General features: G+C 40.2%; 1 protein-coding gene across 3 annotated transcripts in view; it reads left to right on the top strand.

Moving 5' to 3' along the window:
- KCNQ5 (potassium voltage-gated channel subfamily Q member 5) overlaps window positions 1-23,276 on the top strand; it is a 649,180-nt gene that overhangs the window by 466,232 nt on the left and 159,672 nt on the right. For all 3 annotated transcript variants that reach the window (XM_024996914.2, XM_024996913.2, XM_024996915.2), the window contains exon 3: window positions 14,269-14,395. In XM_024996914.2, the coding sequence (XP_024852682.1) occupies window positions 14,269-14,395 (127 nt within the window). The remainder of the gene's footprint in view (window positions 1-14,268; window positions 14,396-23,276) is intronic.

Genomic DNA, 23,276 nt, shown 5'->3' on the forward strand with positions numbered 1-23,276 from the left:
TCTTTATCTGTTGATGGACATCTAGATCAGTTGTCTATTTTATATATAGTACAAGTGTGTATATGTTAATCACACTCTCCTAATTTATCATTTCCCCCCACATTTCCCCTTTGATAACTGTAAGTTTGATTTTGAGGTTTGTGAGTCTGTTTTTGTTTTGTAAATAAGTTAATTAGTATCATTTTTATTAAATTCCACATTTAAGTGATATCATGTAATATTTATCTTTTGCTGTCTGACTTACTTCACTTAGTATGATAATCTATAGGTCCATCCATGTTACTACAAATGGCGTTATTTCATTCTATTTATGGCTAAGTAATATTAAGTGAAAGTGGAGAGTGAAAAAGTTGGCTTAAAGCTCAACATTCAGAAAACTAAGATCATGGCATCTGGTCCCACCACTTCATGGGAAATAGATGGGGAAACAGTGGAAACAGTGTCAGACTTTATTTTGGGGGGCTCCAAAATCACTGCAGATGGTGACTGCAGCCGTGAAATTAAAAGACGCTTACTCCTTGGAAGGAAAGTTATGACCAACCTAGACAGCGTATTGAAAAGCAAAGATATTACTTTGCCAACAAAGGTCCGTCTAGTCAAAGCTATGGTTTTTCCAGTGGTCATGTATGGATAGGAGAGTTGGACTGTGAAGAGGGCTGAGCACTGAAGAATTGATGCTTTTGAACTGTTGTGTTGGAGAAGACTCTTGAGAGTCCCTTGGACTGCAAGGAGATCCAACCAATCCATCCTAAAGGAGAAGAGTCCTGGGTGTTCATTGGAAGGAATGATGCTGAAGCTGAAACTCCAGTACTTTGGCCACCTCATGTGAAGGGTTGACTCATTGGAAAAGACTCTGATGCTGGGAGGGATTGGGGGCAGGAGGAGAAGGGGACGACAGAGGATGAGATGGCTGGATGGCATCACTGACTCGATGGATGTGAGTCTGAGTGAACTCCAGGAGTTGGTGATGGACAAGGGAGGCCTGGCGTGCTGCAGTTCATGGGGTCGCAAAGAGTCGGACACGACTGAGCGACTGAACTGAACTGAATATTCCTTCCTGTGTATATATACATATATATCACATTTTCTTTATACTATCCTCTGTCAATGGACCTTTAAGTTGCTTCCATGTCTTGGCTATTGTAAATAGTGCTGCTATGATCCAGGGGAGCCTTGTGGGCTGCCTTCTCTGGGGTCGCACAGAGTCAGACACGACTGAAGTGACTTAGCAGCAGAAGCAGCAGCATGAACACTGGAGTATATGTATCTTTTTGAATTATGGCTTTCTCCAGATATATGCCCAGGAGTAGAATTCCTGCATCATATGGAAGCTTTATTTTTCATTTTTTTTTTTTTTTTTAAGGAAACTCCATACTTTTCTCCATAATGGTTATAAAAATTTATGTTTTCTTGAACAATATAGAAGGGTTCCCTTTTCTCCACACTCTCTCCAGCATTTATTGTTTGTAGATTTTTGGATGATGGCCATTCTAACTGCTGTGAGGTGATACCTCATTGTAGTTTTGATTTGCATTTCTCTAGTAATTAGTGATGTTGAGCATGTTTCCTTGCGCTTTCAAAACATCTTTGTATGTCGTCTTTGGAGACATGTCTAGATCTTCCACCCGTTTTTTTGATTGAGTAGTTGTTGTTGTCTTTTTTAATTTTGAGCTCTATGAGCTGTTTGCGTTGTTTGGAAATTAATCTTTTTTCAGTTACTCGTTTGCAAGTATTTTCTCTTGTTCTATGGGCTGTCTTTCATTTTATTTATGGTTTCCATAGCTGCGCAAAAGACTTTAACTTGGTCCCATTTGTTTATTTTTGTTTTTATTTTCATTACTCTAGGAGGTGGATCAAAAAAGATCTTGCTACAATTTATGTCAAGGAATGTTCTGCCTATGTTTTCCTTTAAAGTTACATTTACATCTTTAACCCATTTTTAGTTTATTTTTATGTGGTGTTAGGGAATGTTCTAATTTCATTCTTTTACTTGTAGCTGTCCCAGCATCCTTTATTGAAAAGACTGTCTTTTTCTCCATTGTATATTTTTGCCTCCTTGTCATAGATTAGGTGACCATAGGTTGGTTTATTTGTGGGTTTATCTCTGGACTTTCTATCCTATTCTACTGATCTATATTTCTGTTTTCATGTGTATTTCTATATATTTCTGTGTTTGTGTATGTGTTTTGATTACTGTAGCATTGTAGTACGGTCTGAAGTCAGGGAACCTGATTCCTCCAGGTTCATTTTTCTTTCTTAAGATTGCTTTGGCTATTTGTGGTCTTCTGTGTTTCCAAACAAATTTTTAAAAAATTTTTTCTTGTTCTGTGAAAAATACCATTGGTAATTTGATAGGGATTCAATTGAATCTGTAAATTGCTTTGGGTGGAATAATCATTTTGACAATATTGATTCTTCCAATCCAAGAACATGGTATATCTCTCCATCTGTTTCTGTCATCTTTGATTTCTTTCATCAGTATCCTATGGTTTTCTGAGTACAGGTCTTTTGCTTCCTTGCTGCTGCTGTTGCTAAGTAGCTTCAGTCGTGTCCGACTCTGTGCAACCCCATAGATGGCAGGCCACCAGGCTCCCCCATCCCTGGGACTCTCCAGGCAAGAACACTGGAGTGGGTTACCATGCCCTGCTCCAATGCATGAAAGTGAAAAGTGAAAATGAAGTCGCTCAGTTGTGTCTGACTCTTAGGGACCTCATGGACTGCAGCCTACCAGGCTCCTCTGTCCATGGGATTTTCCAGGCAAGAGTACTGGAGTGGGGTGCCATTGCCTTCTTCTTGCTTCCTTAGGTAGGTTTATTGCTATGTGTTTTATTCTTTTGGATGCAATGGTAAATTGGATTATTTCCTTAATTTCCCTTTCTCCTCTTTCATTATTAGTGCATAGGAATATAAGTGACTTCTGTGTATTAATTTTGTACCCTGCAATTTTACTAAATTCACTGATAAGCTTTATTAGTTTTCTGGTAGCATCTTTAGGGTTTTCTATGTGTAATATCATGTCATCTGCAAACAGTGACAGTTCTACTTCTTCTTTTCCAATGTGAATTCCTTTTATTTCTTTCCTTTCTGACTGCTGTGGATAGGACTTCCAAAACTATGTTGAATAGTAGTGACAAGAGTGGGTATCCTTGTCTTGTTCCTGATCTTAGAGAAAATGCTTTCAGTTTTTCACCATTGAGAATGATGTTTGCTGTGAGTTTGTCATATATGGCCTCTATTATGTTGAAGTAGGTTCCCTCAATGCCCACTTTCTGGATAGTTTTTATTTATAGATGAGTGTTAGATTTTGTCAGAAGCTTTTCCTTCATCTACTGAGATGATCCTATGATTTTTATTCTTCAGTTCGTTAATATGGTGTATCACATTGATTAGCATATATTGAAGAATCTTCACATGTCAGGAATAAATCACAGTTGATCATGTTGCATGATCCTTTTAATGTATTGTTGGATTCAGTTTACTAGTATTTTGTTGATGATTTTTACATCTATGTTCATCAGTGATATTAGCATGTAATTTGTGTGTGTGTGTATGTGTGTGTGTGTGTGTGTGATGTCTTTGTTTCACTTTGGTATCTGGATGATTGTGGCCTCATAGAATGAACTTGGGAGACCTCCTTCCTCTACGATTTTTAGAAGAGTCTTAGAAGAATAAGTGTTAACTCTTGAGAGTTTTTATACTTTCTCAATACTTGTCCTTTGTCAAATATGTCTTTTGCAAATATTCTCTGTGTGTGTGAGTCTATAGCTTGTCTTTTCATCCTGTACTTTTTTTTATTTTAATTTTTAAACTTTACAATATTGTATTAGTTTTGCCAAATATCGAAATGAATCCACCACAGGTATACATTTGTTCCCCATCCTGAACCCTCCTTCCTCCCTCCCCATACCATCCCTCTGGGTTGTCCCAGTGCACCAGCCCCAAGCATCCAGTATCGTGCATCGAACCTGGACTGGCAACTCGTTTCATACATGATATTATACATGTTTCAATGCCATTCTCCCAAATCTTCCCACCCTCTCCCTCTGCAACAGAGTACATAAGACTGTTCTATACATCAGTGTCTCTTTTGCTGTCTCGTACACAGGGTTATTGTTAGCATCTTTCTAAATTCCATATATATGCGTTAGTATACTGTATTGGTGTTTTTCTTTCTGGCTTACTTCATTCTGTATAATAGGCTCCAGTTTCATCCACCTCATTAGAACTGATTCAAATGTATTCTTTTTAATGGCTGAGTAATACTCCATTGTGTATATGTACCACCGCTTTCTTATCCATTCATCTGCTGATGGACATCTAGGTTGCTTCCATGTCCTGGCTATTATAAACAGTGCTGCGATGAACACTGTCTCTTTCCCTTCTGGTTTCCTCAGTGTGTATGCCCAGCAGTGGGACTGCTGGATCATAAGGCAGTTCTATTTCCAGTTTTTTAAGGAATCTCCACACTGTTCTCCATAGTGGCTGTACTAGTTTGCATTCCCACCAACAGTGTAAGAGGGTTCCCTTTTCTCCACACCCTCTCCAGCATTTATTGCTTGTAGACTTTTGGATTGCAGCCATTCTGACTGGCGTGAAATGGTACCTCATAGTGGTTTTGATTTGCATTTCTCTGATAATGAGTGATGTTGAGCATCTTTTCATGTGTTTGTTAGCCATCTGTATGTCTTCTTTGGAGAAATGTCTGTTTAGTTCTTTGGTCCGTTTTTTGATTGGGTCATTTATTTTTCTGGAGTTGAGCTGTAGGAGTTGCTTGCATATTTTTGAGATTAGTTGTTTGTCAGTTGCTTCATTTGCTATTATTTTCTCCCATTCTGAAGGCTGCCTTTTCACCTTGCTAATAGTATCCTTTGATGTGCAGAAGCTTTTAAGTTTAATTAGGTCCCATTTGTTTATTTTTGCTTTTATTTCCAATATTCTGGGAGGTGGGTCATAGAGGATCCTGCTGTGATGTATGTCATAGAGTGTTTTGCCTATGTTCTCCTCTAGGAGTTTTATAGTTTCTGGTCTTACGTTTAGATCTTTAATCCATTTTGAGTTTATTTTTGTATATGGTGTTAGAAAGTGTTCTAGTTTCATTCTTTTACAAGTGGTTGACCAGATTTCCCAGCACCACTTGTTAAAGAGATTGTCTTTAATCCATTGTATATTCTTGCCTCCTTTGTCAAAGACAAGGTGTCCATATTTGTGTGAATTTATCTCTGGGCTTTCTATTTTGTTCTATTGATCTATATTTCTGTCTTTGTGCCAGTACCATACTGTCTTGATAACTGTGGCTTTGTAGTAGAGCCTGAAGTCAGGTACGTTGATTCCTCCAGTTCCATTCTTCTTCCTCAAGATAGCTTTGGCTATTCGAGGTTTTTTGTATTTCCATACAAATTGTGAAATTATTTGTTCTAGCTCTGTGAAGAATACCGTTGGTAGCTTGATAGGGATCACGTTGAGTCTATAAATTGCTTTGGGTAGTATACTCATTTTGACTATATTGATTCTTCCAATCCATGAACATGGTATATTTCTCCATCTATTAGTGTCCTCTTTGATTTCTTTCACCAGTGTTTTATAGTTTTCTATATATAGGTCTTTAGTTTCTTTAGGTAGATATATTCCTAAGTATTTTATTCTTTCCGTTGCAATGGTGAATGGAATTGTTTCCTTAATTTCTCTTTCTATTTTCTCATTATTAGTGTATAGGAATGCAAGGGATTTCTGTGTGTTGATTTTATATCCTGCAACTTTACTATAATCATTGATTAGTTCTAGTAATTTTCTGGTGGAGTCTTTAGGGTTTTATATGTAGAGGATCATGTCATCTGCAAATAGTGAGAGTTTTACTTCTTCTTTTCCAATTTGGATTCCTTTTATTTCTTTTTCTGCTCTGATTGCTGTGGCCAAAACTTTCAAAACTATGTTGAATAGTAATGGTGAAAGTGGGCACCCTTGTCTTGTTCCTGACTTTAAAGGAAATGCTTTCAATTTTTCACCATTGAGGATAATGTTTGCTGTGGGTTTGTCATATATAGCTTTTATTATGTTGAGGTATGTTCCTTCTATTCCTGCTTTCTGAAGAGTGTTTATCATAAATGCATGTTGAATTTTGTCAAAGGCTTTCTCTACATCTATTGAGATAATCATATGGTTTTTATTTTTCAATTTGTTAATGTGGTGTATTACATTGATTGATTTGTGGATATTGAAGAATCCTTGCATCCCTGGGATAAAGTCCACTTGGTCATGGTGTATGATCTTTTTAATGTGTTGTTGGATTCTGATTGCTAGAATTTTGTTAAGGATTTTTACATCTACCCCTACATATGTTGTCTACAAGAGACCCACCTCAAAACAGGGGACACATACAGACTGAAAGTGAAGGGCTGGAAAAAGATTTTCCATGCAAACAGGGACCAAAAGAAAGCAGGAGTAGCCATACTCATATCAGATAAAATAGACTTTAAAACAAAGGCTGTGAAAAGAGACAAAGATGGTCACTACATAATGATCAAAGGATCAATCCAAGAAGAAGATATAACAATTATAAATATATATGCACCCAACTCGGGAGCACTGCAATATGTAAGACAAATGCTAACAAGTATGAAAGGAGAAATTAACAATAACACAATAATAGTGGGAGACTTTAATACCCCACTCACACCTATGGATAGATCAACTAAACAGAAAATTAACAAGGAAACACAAACTTTAAACGATACAATAGACCAGTTAGACCTAATTGATATCTATAGGACATTTCATCCTGTACTTTTGAAAAAGTCTGATTTATCAATTTTTCCTTATGCTTTTGGTATGAAGTCTATGAACTCTTTTCTTAGCTTGAATCCTAAATATTTTCTCTTATGTTTTTTACTAAAAGTTTTATGGCTTTAACACTTAAGCCCATAATCCATTCTGGATCAATTTTTGTATAAGGTGTGAGATATAGAGGTTCATTTCATTGCATTTGGAGGTCAAATTGCCCCAGCATTGATTACTTTCAGTAATCAACTATTTCTTCCTCTGTTGAACTACTTTTGTATCTTTGTCAAATAATCAATTGAGCATGTTTGTCTGAATACATTTCTAGGTTCTCTTTTGTGTTCCATCATTATCTACATGTCTGTCCCTCTGCCAAGACCACACAGTCTTGATTACTGGAGCTACATAGAGGTTTTTCATATGAGATAAAGTAATTCCTCCCACTTTTTTCCCTTTCTTGGGAGTTTTCTTTTCTTTTTTTTTTTTTTTTTTTTTGTAAGCTATTCTAGAGTCTGTACCTTTCCATATAAACTTTAGAATAAGTTTCTTTACATCTACAAAAAAAAGTTGCTGAGATTTTGATAAGAATTTTATTAAAACTACAAATCAGTTTGGGAGAAGTTGCCATCTGTATCATGTTGCACCTTCTAATTCATGAACACGGTATTTCCATTTACTTAGGTTTTCTCTGATTTCTTTTATCAACATTTTGTAATTTTCAGTATGCATATCCTGTACAGATTTTGTTAAATGAATAGCTAAACATTTTATTTCCTTTGGAATGGTCATAAATAATATTGTGCTTTTAAGTATGGCTTCCACATCTTTTTTTTTAGTATGCAGAAATGTGTTTTTTTTTTTTTATGTTGATCTTATAACTTACAACCTTACTGAATTCACTGATTAGTTCTAAGAGGTTTTTGATAAATTCCTTGTGATTTTCTCCTTAGACAATCATGCATCTGCAAATATAGACTTTTTATGTCTGCCTTTCCAATTTGCATGCCTTTTATTTCTTTTACTTGCCTTATTGCAGTGACTATAATATGCAATTATGTTGAATAAGGGTGATGAAACTAACATCTTTCCTTGTTCTTGATTTTTGGAGAAAAGCTTTCACTCTTTCATCATTAAGTATGACATTAACTCTAATGGTTTTGTAGATGACATTTATCAAATTGAGAGCACAAACTTCTAGTTCTGACTTGCTGAGAGTTTTTATCACGAATGAGAAAATTGGATATCCACACTTAGAAGAATGAAATTGGACCCTTATCCCCCACAGTGTACAAAAATTAACTCAAAATGGATGAAAGACTTAAAAGTAAAGCCTGAAAGTATACTCATGATTGCTGGGAGAAATATCAATAACCTCAGATATGCAGATGACACCACCCTTATGGCAGAAAATGAAGAGGAACTAAAGAGTCTCTTGATGAAAGTGAAAGAGGAGAGTGAAAAAGCTGGCTTAAAACTCAACATTCAAAAAACTAAGATCATGGCATCCAGTCCCATCACTTCATGGCACATAGATGGGAAAACAATGGAAAGAGTGGCTGACTTTATTTTCTTAGGCTCCAAAATTACTGCAGATGGTGACTGCAGCCATGAAACTCAAAGAGGCTTGCTCCTTGGAAGAAAAGCTATGGCCAGCCTAGACAGCATATTAAAAAGTAGAGACATTACTTTGCCAAAAAAAAAAAAGGTCCGTCTTGTCAAAGCTATGGTTTTTCCAGTAGTCATGTATGGATGTGAGATTTGGACTATAAAGAAAGCTGAGCACCGGTGGCTCAGACGGTAAAGCATCTGCTTGCAATGCAGGAGACCCAGGTTCAACCCCTGGGTTGGGAAGATCCCCTGGAGAAGGAAATGGCAGCCCACTCCAGTACTCTCGCCTGGAAAATCCCATGGACAGAGGAGCCTGGTAGGCTACAGTCCATGGGGTCGAAAAGAGTTGGACACGACTGAGCGACTTCACTTTTGAACTATGGTGTTGGAGAAGACTCTTGAGAGTGCTTTGGACTGCAAGGAGATCCAACCAGTCCATCCTAAAGGAGATCAGTCCTGAATATTCATTGGAAGGACTAATGCTAAAGCTGAAACTCCAATACTTTGGCCATCTGATGTGAAGATCTAACACATTGGAAAAGACCCTGATGCTGGGAAAGATTGATGGCAGTAGGAGAAGGGGGAAACAGAGGATGAGATGGTTGGATGGCATCACCGACTCAATGGACATGAGTTTGAACAAGCTCTGGGAGTTGGTGATGGACAGGGAAGCCTAGTGTGCTGCAGTCCATGGGGTCGCAGAGTCAAACATAGCTGAGTGACTGAACTGAACTGAAAATATAGCACTATTAAAAGAAAACATGGAGAAGGAGCTTCTTGACATTAGTTTGGGCAATGAGTTTTTTTTTTTTTAATCAAGGTATAGTTAATATACAATATTATATAAAATTTAGGTGTACAACACGATTCACAATTGTTAAAGGTTGTATTCCATTAATAGTTATTATAAAATATCAGCTTATTTCCTATGTTGTACCTATACTATATGTCCATGTAGGTTATTTATTTTATACCTAGTAGTTTGTGCCTCTTACTTCCCCCCATTTATCCCTCCTGTTTCCCCTCTCCCGACTGATAACCATTAGTTAGTTCTCTGTATTTGTGAGTCAGCTTCTTTATTGTCATATTCACTGATTATTTTTATTTTTTAGATTCCACATGTAAGTGATATCATACAGTATATGCCTTTTGGTTTTCTTGATATAACTCCAAAATCACAAATAACAAAGACAAAAATAAACAGGTGGGATTGCATCTAACTAAAAATCTTCTGTGCATAAAAGGACACCATCAACAGAGTGAAGATACAGCCTTTGAGATGGGAGAAGACCTTGCACACCAAATATCTAATAAGAAGTTAATATCCAAATACATAAGGACCTTTCATAACTCAATAACAAAAATTAGTTAAATAACCTGATTTTAAAATGAGCAAAGGACCTGGATAGGCATTTCTCAAAAGAAAACATACAAATGACCAAACAGGTATATGAAAAGATGTTCAACATCACTAATCATCAGAAATGCAAGTCAAAGCCACAATGAGATATCACCTCACATATTTTAGAAAGGCTATTACCAAAAAGACATGAGATAACAAGTGCAAATGAGAATGAAGAAAAAAGGGGACCCTCCTAACCTACTGGTTGGAATGTAAATTGTAGAAAACAGTATGGAGGTTTCTCAGAAAATTAAAGCTAGAACTACCATATGATCCAGCAGAAATAAAGTCATGATCTCAAAGAGATATTCACACCCACATGTTCATTGCAGCACTATTCACAATAGCCAAGGTATGGAAGCAACCTCAGTGTCCATCAATGGACAAATAGATGTGACATAGATAGATAGATACATTGGCAGAAACATATAAGAATATTAGTCAGTCTTAAAAAAAAGTAATTTTTTCCACTTTTTTTTAAATTTTATTTTATTTTTAAACTTTACAATATTGTATTGGCTTTGCCAAATATCTTGCAGTAACATGAAGTTGGAAGACATTATGATAAATGAAGTAAGTCTGACACAGAAACACAAGTACTGCATGATCTCACCTATATGTGGAATCTAAAAAGTTGAACTCAAGAAACAGAGAGTAGAGTAACTACCAGTAACTAGAGGATGGGGGAAAAGAGATACACCAGACCAAGGGCACCACGTGTAAGTCATGCAGAGGAATTAGTCCTAGAGACCTAATGTACAGCCTGCTAACTGAAGGTAACAGTAGTTTCAGTGTGTACTGGAAATTTGCTAAGAGATCAAATTTTAAGTGTTCTCACTATCACACACACACACACAAAAAATGTTACCTATGTGAGGTGATGGATATGTTAGCTTGATTACGGTAATCAGTTCACAATGTATACATACGTTACGACATCATGTATATGTACATTGTGTATATGTACATCTCAAATATACACAATTTCTACTTGCCAATTATACCTCAACAAAGCTGGGAAATGAAAAAGGGCCAAAAAAAGGTGATCTTCCAATTTCATTCCCTTCCAGTTCAGTCAGATTTATAATACTTTCCCTCTCTTTCTCCACAGAACTTTGTTCCTTTTAATTGAAATAAGATAGAAACTTCAGGAAACAAAAGACAAAATCTGGTCAAAATGGTTTTCATGCTTTTGCTCCCAATCAAATGAGCTCAGGTCTTGCAAGGGAACATTCTCATGGCCCGCAGCTCTGGGCTGTGAAGAGAGGTGTTCCACGGTCACCTCACTAATGCTCCCTTGGTGACCAGACAGTTTGAGGTTACTGTTTGCCAAGTCTAAAACCAGGCCCTCAGAAAGAAGACGAAGGAATGCTCTAGTAGGAGAGAGTTCTGACCCCAGTCTTACTCCTCCAAGGCAGAAACTGTGACCTTGTAGTAAAATCCAATTACAACTTCCTCTTGTTTTATTTGGAAATGAAGGATTTTTCCCAATGTTGTTTAAAAAAAAAATCAGTAAGCAATATTCCTAAACAAGTGCCCCTGAGTAAATCTATAATGTATCTGCCTCAGGATACAACATAGAAACGATTCAGTGAGGACCTACCTGACTATACTAATAGAATGTTACCTTACTATACTAGTAGAATATTACTTTACTCCAGTGCTCTTTGTTCTCAAGAATATTGACTATACATCTATTGAGGGCCTACCTTACTATACTAATAGAATGTTACTTTATTCTAATATTCTTTGTTCTAAAGAATATTGGCCATACATCTACCAGTAGCAGCTATTTCCATGAAAAAGGAAAACCTTTATGTGATAGTGCCTCATTGCTCAAGCCATATTTGAGTTTTCTTAGCTATCCCTGACAATAGAACCCCCCACCAGTAGAGCACCAGACTCCCTGGCTCAAGTAGGAGGAGGAGACAGGGATAAAAGTAGACCCCCACTAAACACAGACTCGACATGGGCCCAGATACATGGGCCCTGTGGGTGTCAACAGGCTCTGTGTGAGGCTAGAGGAAGATTAAAGGAAGCCTTGCCTGCCCAGCTCTTCCTAACATGGCACTTCAGACACCATAAGAATGAATAAACTCAACTACCTAGATATATAGTGTACAAAGTGTTAGTCACTCATGTCTGACTCTGTGACCCCATTGACTATATAGCCCACCAGTCTTCTCTGTCCATGGAATTCTCCAGGCAAGAATACTGAAGTGGGTAGCCATTCCTTTCTTCAAGGGATCTTCTCGATCCAGGGATCGAACCCAGGCCTCTTATATGGCAGGCAGGTTCTTTACAGTCTGACCCACGAAGGAAGCCCACCTAGATATATACTGAAAACTAAAACAGAGAAAACCAAAACAAAGCCCTCATATCATGAATGAGCGTGTGCTGACCATGCTATGGTTATCTTCGTGAAATCATCTGTGGAGATTTAGCCATGGGCAGGACTTCCCTGGTGGCTCAGAAGGTAAAGCATCTGCCTGCAGTGCAGGAGACCCAGGTTCAATCCCTGGGTCAGGAAGATCTCCTGAAGAAGGAAATGGCAACCCACTCCAGTATTCTTGCCTGAAAAATCCCATGGACAGAGGAGCCTGGTGGGCTACAGTCCATGGGATCACAAGGAGTCGGACACGACTGAGCGACTTCACTTTCACTTTTCACTTTCAGTGTTAAGTCACTGTAAGTAACAGCCATAATATTGGAGATTTATCTACCATCATGAGAAATATTTGTGGGTTACTTAGTGCAAAATAACAGAAGGAGAGAATCCTGTATCTCTACTAGGCATTTTAAAAGTGTAGCATATCACATACTCTAACTGAAGAAACAGACATTTCCCTGAAACTTGCAACAAAAATGCCATTTTTCTAAATTTGATAATGGCTTTTATCTTGGGATGTGGGGCAGGAGGATGGAGAGTAGATTAGGACATTCACTTTCTACGTTCAACACTTCTGTGATGTTTAGAGGTTTTAATAAAGACCATGTATCACTTTTATAATTAAGCAGTTATAACAAAGATCATTTAATAACTGTGTATGTGTGTTAGTCACTCAATCATGTCTAACTCTCGGCAACCCCATGGACTGTAGCCTGCCAGTCTCCTCTGTCCATGAAGTTGTCCCAGCAAGAATACTGGATTATCATTTCCTCCTCCATAGGATCTTCCCAACCCAGATCTCCTGCATTGCAGGTGGATTCTTTACCACCTGAGCCACCAGGGAAGCCTCAATTAATAAATACTGTTCTATTAATACATTTTAAGTGCTGAGTCAATGCTTGTTTAAAAACAAAAGAGGGAAATATTATTTTTAAAGGAAAACAAATGTTGATAAGCTCTGTGCCTGCCCCAGTCAAGGAATGACAAGGTGACTATGACAAGTTTGCTCCAGAGACATTTCTTAACAAATTCCAGTGGTTTACATTCTGTGACCCACTATTCAATGAACCTCTTTAGTTGGCCTTTCCCAGGATTCACTCACAACTCTTCCTAGAAAATCTCAAAGCCTTCCTGCTGGAATAAGTGTTATTTTCTAGGCAGCTCTCACCAAAGGGCAGCCTAGTAATTAACAAGTTTCATCTCCAGAGGCTTCAGGATCTCATTTCTGGCGAAGGATGTGTGTGCTACACATGATAACACTGTCAAAACTTGCTGTCTTATAAGGAGATTTTTGACATCATAACAAAAGAACTCTGTATACTCCTAAATATTTACCTCTCTTTGTCTCAGAACAACTCCTCAGAGCTCAGGGATTAAGTCACTCCTTGCAGCAAAATGAGGATCTGCTTTCTGTAAAACTGTAAACTGTATTTTTGGAGTTCACTCTTTCATTTCAAATATTTCATGTTACTAGGTAACTAAGGGCAATTGCACTATGTAGTCAGCCCTCCTTATCTCCAGGTTTCACACCCGCAGGTTCAACCAACCATAGATCAAAAATACTTGGGGAAAAAAACAGAAATTCCCAAGAAGCAAAACTTGAACGGTGTGCCAGAAACTGTTAACAAAACTTTTGATCATATTAGGTACTATAAGTAATCTAGGGATGACTCAAAGTATATGCAAGGATCTGCATGGATTACATGCAAGCCCTACTCCATTTTCCATAAGAGACTTGAGCATCCGCATATCTTGGTGTCCAGGGGGTCCTGGAACCAGTTTCCTGGGGATACCAAGGGACTGCATATAGCAGGCAAGAGGAATCTGTAATTCAAGCTGCACTTTTAGAATTAAAACTGACTCCTAAATTTGCAAGACATTAGAGACTTGAAGAGAAATAGTGTTCCACACTAGGAAACGTGAGGTTCCGATGTTCTCTGGGTTTACCTCGATTTGGAGAAACGGAAATGTTAGCTTCCGACTTTAACAACCAGATGTTTTAGATGAAGTGCCTGACTGTATAATATCCATGGAGCTTCCTGCTCTGGTCTGCTCGGTAATGCCTCTCCCTGACATGCCTTGTTTGATGTTTCAGGAATTCGTGATGATCGTCGTCTTTGGTTTGGAGTTTATCATTCGAATCTGGTCTGCAGGCTGCTGCTGCCGGTACCGTGGATGGCAGGGAAGACTGAGATTCGCCCGAAAGCCCTTCTGTGTCATAGGTGAGTATCAGAGTCCTGGACGCCCAGGTTTGGGGCACTGCATCCTTTTCTTCTTCTGTCTCTGGTATTACCACATTTGGTTTACGTTAAAAGCTAACATTCATGGATTCTTCACCATGGGCCAGGCTCTCTCATGGTTTGAGAGTGCTAACTCATTTAATCCGCTTCACAGCTCAGTGAGGTAGGTATTTTCATTATCCAAGTTTTGCAGATGAAGAGGCTGGGGCACAGAGAGGTGGAGTGAGTTGCGAAAGTCACACAGCTAGTAAATGGTGGCACTGGAACTGAGCCAGAGGTCCTGGCTCTGGAACTCTCACGTCAAGTTGAGCCGTGCTAAAATACACAGTTCTCGAGCATTGCCCTGAATTAGGGGAAGCATTGATTTCCGTGAGTATAAAGATCTATTTTTGCTCTACAGTGTAAGCAGTACTGCCTTTATGCTCTTGGTCAGCTGAAATGTGTAAGTGTACCGGTCCTGGTAAAGCTTATTTATGAGCAGGCCTCAAGAATAATTACATGTATGGCTTATTATACCCACTGTAACCATGAGACCTGATAAAGTGTTTTCCCCTCTGAAATTTGGGTCCCCACCTTACAGTCCCTGAATAAATATCACATCTCTACAACTCCCTGGCTGCTGTCGCTTCAAAGAGATTCCAGTCACCTGGGTGCCAGCCTGAAACTATAAAACATTCCAGAGTTAAGATCTGGCACCTCGGAGTGATATATTTTAAAGTATATCATAAAATTGAAAATTTTAGTCAATTATATCTCAAATTTTAATTATTTTTTCAAGTGAGCTGCCTACATCATGGCCTTTAATCCCTAAATATTTCAGTATGGATTTTCAAAAGGAAGACTATGAGTCTGCATAATCTTCTGTACTTAAATTGGATGTTAGTACAACCCCTTATCTAATCTGCTGGCTGTATCCTAGTTTTGCCAGTTGACCCAATAATGTCCTTGTAGCATTTTTCCCTCCAGTCTAGGGTCACACATGGTGTTTAGTCATCAGGTCTCTGTGGTCTTCTTTTATCTAGAACAGTTCCTCAGCCTTTCTGTCTTTTACAACACTGACATTTTTGAAGAATTTGACCTATTTTTTAAAAAATGGAATGTTTTTATTTCTTTGGGGGAAGAATAGTAAAACCCTGTGTACTATAGCTTCTTGTAATTGTGAATGTCGTAGTTGTCGTTATTCAACAGTTGCATTTGGTTTCCTTGCTCTTTTCTCCTTCCTATTTCTTTGGCAGCCACTCAAATCTCATGGACGGAGGAGCCCAGTAGGCTGCAGTCCATGGGGTCACTAAGAGTCGGACACGACTGAGCGACTTCACTTTCACTTTTCACCTTCATGCATTGGAGAGGGAAATGGCAACCCACTCCAGTATTCTTGCCTGGAGAATCCCAGGGATGGGGGAGCCTGGTGGGCTGCCATCTATGGGGTCGCACAGAGTCGGCCATGACTGAAGCGACTTAGCAGCAGCAGCAGCAAATCCAAATGCTGGAAGTTCCTGGTGAGCTCACTTATTTCCACTGTTTCCAACCTGAGAAACTGGGGGTTTTAGTTACAAGCTAGTTTAGGCTAAGCTCCTCATCAGCAAAGGGTTTTCCATTCTGTTTCAGAAATTGTTGAGCATCTTTAGATACCTTCGTCACCCAATGCTTAAGGAGGAAGTGGAGAAACCCTTTGCACGCGCTCTGTCAGAGGAATCCTTTGTTCCATCTTTTATGCCAGTGCTGTGTCCATGTCCTGGACACTTGTTCTGAGCATGGGGAAGTGGGTGGGCTCCCCACACACCTGCCTATTTCAAGAGTTTCCTTTCATTCAACTGGACTTTGTGGAAACGTGACTGCTTGAAAAGCACTGCAGTTACAGAAGTGACTCTAGTGCAATTCTAAGTTACATCAACCTTGAAACACCTTGCTTGGCCTTCGCTCATGCAGTCTGTTTGTCTGGCTGCCCCTCTTCTGCCAGATGAAGTGCAGAGGAAACTGGGCACCAGCTCCAAGCCCCCGAGGGGCCCACCTGGCCCCCAGGGCACATCCGTGCAGGCACTTGGTTTTACTCTGAAGATCTCCTCTCTTTTTGAATCTCCACTCAAGCTACACCATGAAACACTGTAGCTCGATGCGAAATTATGGCACGAGAGCTTCTAGTACTATAAGGGACCCGAACAATTCACAAGGCAAACAGTTTAGTAGGACTCATTCAGCTTCTATAGGATAAAGTTGGTTCACAGCTGACTGCAGGAATGTCCCGTTTCAGACTTTAAAACCAATTAAAAATTGCCAAAGAATGTTCAAACTACCACACAATTGCACTCATCTCACACGCTAGCAAAGTAATGCTCAAAATTCTCCAAGCCAGGCTTCAACAGTATGTGGACTGTGAAATTCCAGATGTTCAAGCTGGATTTAGAAAAGGCAGAGGAACCACATCTGTTGGATCATCAAAAACATAAGAAATTTCCAGAAAAACATCTACTTCTGTTCTGTTGACTACGCCAAAACCTTTGACTGTGTGGATCACAACAAACTGTGGAAAATTCTTCAAAAGCTGGTAATACCTATCCATCTTACCTGCCTCCTGAGAAATCTGTATGCAGGTCAAGAAGCAACAGTTAGAACTGGACATGGAACAACAGACTGGTTCCAAGTAGGGAAAGAAGTACATTAAGGTTGGACATCACCCTGCTTATTTAACTTATATGCAGAGTGTATCATGTGAAATGCCAGCCTGGATGAAACACATACTAGAATCAAGATTGCCAAGAGAAATATCAATAAACTCACATATGCAGATGTCACCACCCTTCTGGCAGAAAGGGAAGAAGAACTAAAGAGCTTCTTGATGAAAGTGAAAGAGGAGAGTGAAAAAGTTGGCTTAAAACTCAACATTCAGAAAATTAAGATCATGGCATCCAATCCCATCACTTCAAGGCAAATAGATGGGGAAACAATGGAAACAGTGAGAGACTTTATTTTTGGGGGTTCCAAAATCACTGCAGATGGTGACTGCAGCCATGAAACTCAAAGACCCTTGCTCCATGGAGGAAAAGCTATGACCAGCCTAGACCGCATATTAAGAAGCAGAGACATTACTTTGCCAACCAAGGTCCATCTAGTCAAAGCTATTTTCAGTAGTCATGTATGGATGTGAGAGTTGGACTGTAAAGAAAGCCGAGCACCAAAGAATTTATGCTTTTGAACTGTGATGTTGGAGAAGACTCTTGAGAGTCCCTTGGACTCAAGGAGATCAAACCAGTCAATCCTAAAGGAAATCAGTCCTGAATATTCACTGGAAGGACTGATGCTGAAGCTGAAACTCCAATACTTTGGCCACATGATGCGAAGAGCTGACTCCATGGAAAAGACCCTGATGCTGGAAAAGATTGAGGGTGGGAAGAGAAGGAGACGAGGATGAGATGGTTAGATGGCATCACTGATGCGATGGACATGAGTTTGAGCAAGCCCAGGAGATGGTGATGGACAGGGAAGCCTGGCATGCTGCAGTCCATGGGATCATAAAGAGTCAGACATAACTGAGAGACTGAACTGGCTGAGAATTTGGTTTTAATCCAATTCCAGAGGCAATGCCAGTGTATTTCTGGCCCCTAAGCTAAAGAGCATGTTCTCTCCCACATGTTTGCTGCCTTTTGATAGCTGTTCTCAGCTGCAGATACATGGGCACATCTTGGTCCTTTAATCTTCCTCTTCCTCTCTTGAATCTTTCTGGGACTTGGTGTAGCATGTGATGCTGAAGACGGTGTTGTGTCATCTGTAACTCAGCCACCTTTAGGCCTGTCAGCTGTGACTTCACAGATTCAGTTTGACGTAGTGTAGGTGTGGTTGGAGCTTAGTTTCCACTTCAGGCCTTTTCTTCATTTGTTATTTTACCTCTACCAACTCAGCTTCTTTGGAAGAAAACCTCACAGATAAATACATAATGAATACCCACTAGAACAAAAGCAAGATTTGTACTTACACTTAAGGTAACTATGCACTTCTCAGTCTTTTATTTGATATATGTGTAATGATTTGATTCGTGGTCCAGCTGAACCTATGTAATAGTGAAACGTGTTCAAATGTGGCTCTTTTGGATGAGGTTGGTAAGATGTAACCTACACAAAGGAACCAAATGTCAGCTGCCTGAAGGCAGCTGCTGCTGCTGCTAAGTCACTTCAGTCGTGTCCAACTCTGTGCGACCCCATAGACAGCAGCCCACCAGGCCCCACCATCCCTGGGATTCTCCAGGCAAGAACACTGGAGTGGGTTGCCGTTTCCTCCTCCAATGCATGAAAGTGAAAAGTGAAAGTGAAGTCGCTCAGTCATGTCCGACTCTTAGCGACCCCATGGACTGCAGCCCACCAGGCTCCTCCATCCATGGGATTTTCCAGGCAAGAGTACTGGAGTGGGTTTCCATTGCCTTCTCCAGCCTGAAGGCAGCAGGGTGTCCCAAATGGCTCCTGGAGCCCTTTCTAGGCCATGCTTAATAGGGCCATAAAAAATGATTGATGTCAGGGGTAAAATGAGCAATCGCATTGGAAAGTAAGCCCTGATCTCCCTGCTTGACCTAATTGACTGCGGCAAAGTAGACAAAGAGTTGTCATCCCTCCCCTGCCCACTATAGCCACGCCTACTGCACGTCGCACTGCCTCTGTCAGGCCGCTGCTCACAGGCCTAAAGGTGGCCGAATTACAGGCGACACAACTCCATCTTCAGAACCACGTGCTACACCAAGTCCTAGAAGGATTCGAGACAGGAAGAGGAAGATTAAAGGACTAAGATGTGCTGATAACGCTGTGCGTTTGGAGATGTAGCTAAGCTCTCTCAAGGCTCCACATATCTGTAATATCTGGTTATTCTGAACATGCCACACACCCAAACATTTTCAGAAGGCTTGAGCATTCAAGAAAGGGCCCCGAGGAGACTGGTGGCCTGTGTGACTGCTGTGTGGGGAATGCCTTCTGAAAGCGCCCTGTAAAATAGAGCTTAAGCAGAGCAAAGCTTCTTCAGCTGTTGCCTTGGGCAAGACAGAGCCCTGCAGACCAACTGATCCTATTGGGACACAGGTTGGTTCATGGGGCCCACGGGCTGATTCCCAAAGAATCGTAACTTCCCTCCTAACCTGCCCACTCCCCACCCCTACATGGGAGCCAGAACCAGAGCATTTCCAAATATTGTTGATTTAAGAAAACATAAAATCATTATATTCTTGTGTTTGAAAAACATCTTTTAGACATCTGTAACCAAAGGGAAGAAAAATCTACTCATTTTTTAAAATTAGATGCTTGCTTTCTTTACCAAACTGATTTATCTCTCCTTGATTTGGGGAGTTTGGAAACTGGTAAAAGCTTATCTTGAATTGCAAAATTCTTATATATCTATGCCTTCAATTTGGCAATGGCAATCCACTCCAGTACTCTTGCCTGGGAAATCCCACGGACAGCAGAGCCTGGTAGGCTACAGTGCATGGCGTCACGAAGAGTCGGACACAACTGAGCGACTTCATTTTCACTTTTCACTTTCATGCACTGGAGAAGGAAATGGTAACCCACTCCAGTATTCTTCCCTGGAGAATCCCAGGGACGGGAGCCTTGTGGGCTGCCATCTATGGGGTCGCACAGAGTCAGACACGACTGACGTGACTTAGCAGCAGCATGCCTCCAATTTACATCTCTCACCTAATACGCTATTGGAATAATATGTCTGCAGCTGTGGTCAGTAATCACTGTGCTACAACTTGAAGAGTTGAATGTGTTTGTGGATGACTAATGAGTTGCCCTCATTTGTCTGGACTTTCTGATTTCTTTTCTGATCTCTCTACAATCAAACACAACTCATTCACTCAGTGGCCTCAGTATAGAGGACGTGTAAAATAACCTCAGAGACTGAGTTCATAGTCACTCCTTTTCCAGCTTTCATTAATGACCTGCCTGAAAATTGCAAATCGTACCCAAGACTGCTGCTTAGATTACAGTAATGAGCCTGATGGGTTAGAATGTCAACAAGTTACTCGTAACCGTGACTTTTTGGATCCCTGGTGACTCCTCCTAGAGACAGCTGGAACAAGGCCGTAGTTTTTAGTCATCTCAGAAAAGAAGAAAAGACTAGCCTGTGATTAACCTTGGATCAGTACTTGATGCTAAATATAAGTTGATTTTTTAATTGCTGTTTTAGCAGTTCCCCTTCTGTGTAATATTTCCACAGGAAGACAAAAAGAGGCAAAGCAGAGCATAGAGGTGTCCCCCGTGAGCTGAACGTATGTGCCTTTGACACGGGAAAATAGCAAATGTATCTTTTTTCTTAATGAAGAAAAAATAACCAGTGTCTTCCCTAGCTACAACAAAATTGGAGCCTTTATTAAAATCAACCACACAGCCAAGGCCACTCTAATATATCTGCGAGTTCATCTTATTGAAAGCAGTTTCAGCTGCTAATGTGTTGGAAAGCTATATCAGAGACACTTGGATGCCACCGGCTCCTAAACTGAAGATCCAGGCACCGTTTTTCTACCTCTCCAGCCTCTCCATCTTTCGTTCCAAGAGACAGTCTTTTCAGCTGCACTCATTTTCTCACCCTCTAATCTCCTCTGCCCTTTACTGAAAGCTATTTCTCTTGGGTTGTTTCCTGTCAGCCGTGTACTCTTCTGTGCCTCCTTCTATGTCTGAAAGTCCAAACTCCATGCATATGGTCACCTGTATGTGATTAACTGGACCATCTGAGGACCGTTAAACCTTCTTGACTTGCTTGACTACAGAACTATAAAGCCGTTTCAGTCTCTATAGTGAATATAGCTGATAGTTATTGAAATTTGCTACGCTATGGGTACTGCTCTTGAACTCGGTAAATACTGTCTTATTTAATTCTGCAGAAGTTTTATAATATCCTTTTTAAAGATGAGGAAGTAAGATAGGGTTTGAGAAACTTGTCCACAGTTAGATGGTGAAAGAACTAGGATTTCAATCTAGAAAAATAAGCCTACCTGATGAGCTCCTTTTACTCACAACACTTTTGACATCAAATCTGTGGGATTTTCCCTCACATCAACCAGTTCTCCAACTTTCTGTACACCCTTGCAAGTGAAAGTTGCTCAGTCATGTCTGACTCTTTGCAACCCCATGGACTGTAGCCCGCCAGGCTCCTCTGTCTATGGAGTTCTCCAGGCCAGAATACTGGGGTGGGTAGCAGTTCCCTTCTCCAGATCTTCCCAACCCAAGATTGAACCCAGGTCTTCCACATTGCAGGTGGATTCTTTACCATCTGAGCCACCAGGGATGCCCAAGAATACTGGAGTGGGTAGCTTATCCCTTCTCCAGCAGATCTTCCCAACCCAGGAATCGAACCAGGGTCTCCTGCATTGCAGGTGGATATTTTACCAGCTGAGCTACAAGGAAGCCAACAACTCAATAATTTTGACACTACCAATTGGTATTAGTATGAAACCCCGCCGATCCAGGGTTTAGTCTCACTGGACTTTCCCTCCCCAACTTCAGACACCAGCCACAGAGAGGTGTCCAGGCTAACATGCTCTGCCTGGCCGACGGCAATCTAGAGATTCCAATAGCCCCACACTTTGCTAGAATGACACAGGGTTCAGGAAAGTGCTGTACATTATATCACATTATATTTTTTATATTTATTATAAAAGCTGAATCTGAGAACAGCCAAGTGAAAGAGATGCACCGGACAGATATTTGGGGCAGAGGACTGGCTAACATGGAGATTTTGTGCCCCTTCAAGAGCCCCACCTCCTAGAACCTGTGTGTTCACCAGATGCTCACCAAACCCCACGCTTTAGAGATAGCCGTGGAGCTGTCACTAAAAAAGCACATCTGTTGGTCACTGGCTGTTGGTGACTGAACACTTTCTCTCCCAAGAGGTCCCAGGTCCTCCTGGTACCCAGGAATCTGAATAGGGACCCCTAGCCAACAGTCATCTGATGATTGTACAGAAGGCATTTATCATGCCAGAGATCCCTAAGTCTAGGAGCTCTGTACAAGGAACCCAGGAGAATGACCAAGTATCCACTCCCCAGAGTACCACATGACCCAACTGTGAGAAAAATTGCTCTTATTGTTTATTAGTGTTTTTAAATTAAATTTAGTCAGCCTTGTCCATTGTCATCAACTTACATTTGTAATATCCATTAGTTGTATACAAATGTTATCATTTGCCACCTAAACTCTTTGATTGCAGTATCAGCCTTAAATATTAGCCTTATCACTTCAATTAGATCAGGTTACTTGTTGCTGCTCTCCAACCTAAAGAAGAAATTAAGCTCTGAAGTAGACTAATTTGACTTTTCTGTGACTGCATGGCCTCCTGTGCAATGCTTTCCTGAGGTCCCTGGGTGTGTCCCAACTAGAGACGTTTCCAGGTGAGTGACATCATTCTCAGAAATGTATTCACATGTTGTTCATACTATAGACTGCTGGAGACCTGTTTAGGTCACTTGACCTGGTGTGCAAATTTGAGTGTCATATAGCTTGATTAGCTCATAAGACTGGACCATAGGGAGAATATGCCTGGAGAAAATGAATAACTAAAGATTATTTCCCATTCCTTCAATAAACCTGAGTGGAGCACTGTGATATATGGTACTAATATTCTGTACTTTCAAATGTTACATAAGAAAATTCACTCACAGACAGAGCGCTTATTTATTACGTGCCAAACATGATCTTAGGTGCAAATGACACAACGATTAATAAAACACGATCCCTGCCTGTAAGCGTAGGAGCTCCTGTGCCCTTGGAGCAAGAAGGAGACTCGTTATGTTGATTTAGAACAAAGCTGATGGAGGCAGGAGTCGTGGACAGAAGGGTGTAGAACACCATGACTGATTGAACAAAGGAGGGGAAGGTCCCTTGGGTTT

Source organism: Bos taurus, chromosome 9, assembly GCF_002263795.3.
Source record: "Bos taurus isolate L1 Dominette 01449 registration number 42190680 breed Hereford chromosome 9, ARS-UCD2.0, whole genome shotgun sequence".
Taxonomy (NCBI): domain Eukaryota; kingdom Metazoa; phylum Chordata; class Mammalia; order Artiodactyla; family Bovidae; genus Bos; species Bos taurus.